This window comes from Vespula pensylvanica, chromosome 6 (assembly GCF_014466175.1).
Source record: "Vespula pensylvanica isolate Volc-1 chromosome 6, ASM1446617v1, whole genome shotgun sequence".
In the NCBI taxonomy this organism is placed as follows: Eukaryota; Metazoa; Arthropoda; class Insecta; order Hymenoptera; family Vespidae; genus Vespula; species Vespula pensylvanica.
In genome coordinates, this window is record NC_057690.1 from 1106132 (window position 1) to 1112299 (window position 6168).

General features: G+C 31.7%; 1 protein-coding gene across 1 annotated transcript; it reads right to left on the reverse strand.

Moving 5' to 3' along the window:
• Positions 1–1998: 1998 nt before the first annotated feature.
• LOC122630180 (sodium channel protein Nach-like) lies at positions 1999–5941 on the reverse strand. The gene is made up of 10 exons (XM_043814387.1): positions 4687–5941; positions 4341–4547; positions 4094–4280; positions 3843–3988; positions 3636–3771; positions 3177–3528; positions 3029–3082; positions 2759–2936; positions 2558–2664; positions 1999–2461 (listed from the first exon to the last, which is right to left on the reverse strand). The coding sequence occupies exons 1-10, from the start codon at positions 4857–4859 to the stop codon at positions 2205–2207; spliced, it is 1797 nt and encodes a 598-aa protein (XP_043670322.1). The 5' UTR covers positions 4860–5941; the 3' UTR covers positions 1999–2204.
• Positions 5942–6168: the final 227 nt, after the last annotated feature.

Consider the following 6168-nt stretch of genomic DNA (forward strand, 5'->3'; position numbering starts at 1 on the left):
CCGTTAGACCGTTTCTTTCCAGATGCAGCCATCGTTTCATCGCCCAAGGACCATCGAGGGATTTAGATTGTTATACGGGTGTTTAAAGAATCTTTCTACCTCAGGCGTAGAAGGATTTCTTTTCTCCCGTTCGGGCAAGATAGAAGGACACTCGCTTATGTCGGCTGGCATAGGCGTTGGTGTTCTCGGGCGCGATTAAGTCCAAAATTGGCTCCAACGTACTCGACATACTCGCGTGAGTGTTTCCGGAATACTCGCGTAAGTATCTGCGAGTGCGGTAGGATTCAATGTTGGGTTCCGGCGTTTGTCGCGAAGCACAATCGGTTGTGCTCAAGTGGTGATCGAAGCTTCCGGTGTTGGATAGTTGAGCTATGCGTAAGTCGGTTCCCAAATGCGGAGACGCATGGGGCTGCAATTTTAGCGTTTGGAGGCTTGAATTCGTCGGGAGTGGAGATCGCCCCGTTGCTTTGCTTTCTTGATAGTAGTAGAAGTAGTAAAAAGTAGAGTCACCGTTAGTCCGCGGGTCTCCAGAAGCAGCAACCTCCACGCGGTGGGACCTGGGTCGGGAGTACTTGTGATGTATCGACATCTTATAGCCTGCAAGTATTTCCGAGCGAATGGCTGCGTTCTTTAAGCCTTTTTCATAATCATATACGTAATTCCTAATTACATTTTACATTGTTTCTTACATCTTCCGTATATTCAGCAATAAGCGTACAGTCATTTCTATTCATTGAAACTCATAGTTCTATAATAATTGAAATAGTTGTTCGATATTAATTATTATAGTTTCTATCGGGTGGGTCCCATGAGTGGGGTTCATGGGCGCGGGCTTCTGTGCGGGTCTCCTTTCAGTATCGCAAAATCGAGCTCGATTTTCATACTCCAGTTACGCTCGGGTGTAGCAATATTGTACATCTATCTTTTCTTTTCTATTTCATCGTTTTCACACGTGCATGTGTTTCATTATACTTTCCAGATATCCTTTCTTTCTTTTCTTCTGAATTCTATCTTCTATATTTCACGTGCGCACATGTTCCGACTTTCTTTTCTTCTCTTTCTCTTCTTCTTCTTCTTTTCTTTGCGGGTTTCGATATATCGGTGAGAAACCTATGTATCTTGGTATGGTCCGATTCATATTCGATTGCTACACGCGAATACGGGTAGGATAGGAAGAACACTTACTCCTGTGTCGGCGGGCACAGGTACGGTGTTCTCGGGCGCGATTAAAAGTCCTACGGTAAAGGACTCCGTTTGATTGCTAAAACGAATAAATGACCGATCGTGTGTCGGTTTATGTGCTGCCGAGTAATATGGTGTGCTATCCGTAAGCGTGGACTGACCCTCTTCCAGTTAGCCACCTGAATTCTCGGTTAGTGCGTGAAACGTCGCGAACGCGAATTTAGAGTAGAGTCACCGTTATTATAACACTCACGGGAGTGTTCGGGCGCGATTAAGTCCTACCGGGGACTTCGTTTTATAGAACGCCGATAATTTGATCACGTCGGTCACGCGAATTTTAAAGTAGAGTCCTCGTTAGCCCGTGGGTCCCCAGATGCAGCAACCTCCTCGTGGTGGGACCTGGGTCGGTAGTACTTGCGATATATTGAAAATTATGTCTGAATTATATTTAAAATCTGTAACTAAATTATATATATATATATATATAATTATATAGCGTAAGTACTACCGGGCGAATTGCTGCATATTTCAATGATTTTTTTCTTTTCTAATTCCAACTAAACTTTCAAGTACTTACATTACTTATCGTATTTCAATAGATTATATATATTTCTGATATAATTTCTTAAAGATATGTGTATAGAATACTCGCTCTAATTCGCTATTGGATCTAATTTTTAAAACAACCTATTTGGTTTGCAAAGTAAATTATTTCCCATGCACAAGCGTTGACTCTAAAATTTTTTAATACGCGCTATCAACAATATACAGCTATAACTCTTTCGTAAATTTACAGATACTGTTTTATTTCTATTTTGAAGAATGTAATGATTGCTAATTTCATGATTGAACAGGTAAATATATGGCCAACGAGTTTATCTTATCTCTATGACTTAAATATAATCTCAAGAGATTAGATCTCTTAGTAAATATTCCTTTGGTATAAAACGCTGTATCTATGTATCATCGTACATCACGTTGATACTGATGATTCATGTTAAACATCGATTTATTTGTTAAATTTATCGATTCAATGATAGAGGCGTTAGATCGATATCCTTAGAAACTGCTCCACTTATTTCTTTCCAATACAAGATCGCTCTCTCCGATTCTCTAGGCTCGATATTAATTGTTTTAATGTTAACATTATTTGCCGAATTAGTTGTCATTATTGGTGGTGATTCGGATTTGATACGACGTATAATAAAAAAGTAAAGCATTTCGATCAAACTTATTATACTAATGCCCAAAAAGAAACTACAGATGCCTCCATAATTACCTAAGAAAATTAATTGTTATATAATTTTAATGATAACATTAATAATAATAAATTGATATAAGGAATTGTATATTTTGAAATGTATAGAACGCTTACTCATGAGTTCGTACCAATACAAAAGCATATCTTGTCTTATTCTCGTTGTACCAGATGATCCAAAATAGATATGTACTAAGCTGTGATTATTTATACGAGTTTTTTTCCTATATATATATTTACATGAAAAATATATTTGAATTAATTCGATTTCCATTCAACTAAATATTTTGTAATTCCTTCATTTTTCTTTATATTTACCTATTCCAATATAGATACGGAATATTTAATGGAATATCACTGGTAGACACGGTATATGTGATGTCCTCGCAAGATGGAAGACAATTGCAAGTTATACAGCAAGATCCATCTGGAAGTTTTGTTTCATGAAATGGTTCCATGAATTTTTCATATCTAGGTTCCAGATGTAACCATCTCTCTTTAATATAAAGATAAAATTTTTAATAATTTTAATGATTTATAAATATATGATTTAAACATATATATATATATATATATATTTTTACAAACCTCTATACTTCTTCAAACATAGTAAATCTTTGAGATTACAATTTCTTACGTCAGCTAAGAAAGAACGTCCAAGTGAATTAATTTAAATCTAGATCGTTTGATTATTTTAATCTAAATATTTTCCATTTATTAATAAATCATGTTTTACCCATATCTGGAGTGACCAAATAAAAGAAAGGAATACATTTACAAAAGGAAATAATATCTAGTGTACGACAATGGGATATACAATTCGTGTACGAATAATATCCTCCGAATTTTTTGGCTTGTTCCATGCTAAATAAGCAATCCCTTTGATTGATATCATAGTCTATAACGTCCTGTAATAAAAGTGAATCTATTTTATTCAATATCTTTAATTTATTATCACGACTTACTGGCATCGAATAAAAGCTAAACGCGTTCAAATTCAAGAACATTTCTACTTTCGGGGGAACAAAGATCTCTCGTACTCCACCATTAAATGTGTTAGGATAATCAAAAGATGAATATATCAATATCTGTAGAAAATAATATCTTTAATTTATATATATATATATTATACATATTATAATATATTATTATATATGTATATAATATAATATATATATATTATTCATTAACATACCTTGAAACCCAATATCGGAAGAAGTTTGTAAGTGTAATCATATAAAAGAGGATTTAATAAAACAGATAATCCATATTCTGAACCAGTTTCCTTCGAACGTTCTACCGTTTTAGATGCAAATATAAAAGAATCTGTGCTGTATATAAAGATTTTTTTTTTTTTTTAATATTTGATTGAACTTTACAGGAGGAATATCAAAATACTAACTCGTCGAAATCATTAAAGCGTCGTGCGGAATTAAATGTACAACAATGGCCGTCGCTCGTCTTTTTTAGAAAAAATATTTCGTTACAATCTTGATCCTTACCGTTCCAAGAACACTGCCATAAAATCGACCTACATCTTGGTAATAACTATGATAAAAATTAAAATATATATATATATATATATACATATATAATTTAAAAATATATATCAAAAATATATTCATTTTAACATGCTATATTAATTTTTAATACCCTTTTCATTATTCTTTCAACATTATAACCATTATATCCACGTTCAAGTATAGTATGCAACGAATATGCTTGTTTCAATTCGTCCTCTTTAATATCGAAATGATAAAAATTACCCATGATAATTATCATACTTGTTAATTCTTCGACGGTCAAATTAAAATTATACGTTGTGGTTTTAAACTCCAAGCTGTGTAATTTGTATAATGAAATAATTTATTCAATTATATGATTAGAATTGAATACGTACAGTTCTTCCGCGAGATCGATAGCGTACGATAAACTAATTTTATTGATATTACAAATAGATATAGCCGGATAATTAATTTCTTGTATCGGATATTTATTGGTTTCGACGGTAGTTACTGTTGGACTATCTTGATATTCCAAAGTCATGTCAAATATTATAAATGACATACTGATTATCGCTATTATATAAACAATTAACCAGATGATTCTATGAAACATAGATATTTTTCAATATTAGTCAAATGATTTTAACAATTGATAATGACAAAGAAAATGTATGGTAATTAAAATAAAACAAAAGATAAAACACTCGAATATACACGCAAAATAATTTCAATGATCCATACTTCTCTACTGGATGTTGATAAAAACGTATATTGTTCGTATAATTTGTATTGATGCTTTCGAGGAACGAATCGATCATTTTATTTTTATTAATAGAGACATTTCTTATACGTTTCAACGCACCAAACTTTCCAACGAACTTCCATCTTCCTCTAATTGAATTTAATATCTTCATAATTTATTCGAAATATAATGTTTTCTCTAAATCAAACGGGATCACTTCGGGACTACTTCGCGATTGAGTTGCTTCGTTAAACTGAATTTGAATAATCTTTCGTCGGTTTTTTATTATATATATATATACATACTATAATTATTTTAAAACGAAAGGAGATATGAATATCAGGTAAATAATTTTATGTTTGCGTGTAAAAAGAGTCGGTCACGCGAATAACTCTTTATAACAAACATTCATTCGTTACCATAATCGTAAATTTTTTATTTTAATGATTCATATCACTTACAATGTCCCCATTTAAAGTCGAGTTACAACAATCTCGATCGATCGATCGATCGGTTCGTTCGAGATAAGGACGCAAGAAGGAGTTTCTTTCGTTGAATCAAACTTTTTTTTTTTTGTTATATCCGTGTATTGTATATATCGATAAATTCACATGTCTCAAATAAAACATTTTTATATAACTCGCCTTTTCGATTTTTAGCAGAAATCGTGTTGATGTAGAAAAAAAGCGCGCACGCACACACACACACACATACAAACTTTGATCGATTATTACATGCAAAAATTAATGCATTTCATCTCGGCTATATTTATAATTTAAAATTAAAATCATTATCGAAATCGTTATTAAAAATTCCGAAAAATTGCAAATATATATATATATATATATATATATATATATAAATTGAATAAAAATTATCTACAACAAGACAAATGATATTATAGTAACAATTTACAGAATTATATATACGTTCGATATGACTGATCAATTACCCTAACATACAAAGTTTCAATTTTTGATTTAATAGACAAAGCGCGTACTCCATAAAATAATAAACAATATACAAATACATATGTTCAATTAAATTTAATTCGAAGTTTACAAAAACGAATCCGACATAGATCGCTTTCTTATTTCGAATTATTATTGTTTGAAATATATTGACGGAACGATGTCGATGAAATTTCAGCTTTATTAGATTTCCCATTAGAGAGTGATCTAATTACAAAAGTAAAGGTGGAAGATAATATCGTATAATTTGTCGCATATCCGTCGGATCAAAAAAAAAAAAGAAGAAAATCACGAAAAAGAGCTTAACGATTAATGAAAAAAAAAGAAACAAAAAAGAAAAAAGAAAAAATGAAATTTATACATAATCGATTTTAATGACGTTCTATACAACATACATACATACATACATACACATAATATGTGTGTGTGTGTGTGTGTGTATATTGTTCTTTTTCGGATTTTCTTTTTCTTTCTTTCTTTTTTTTTTCTTTTTTGTTCATTTTTACAGTT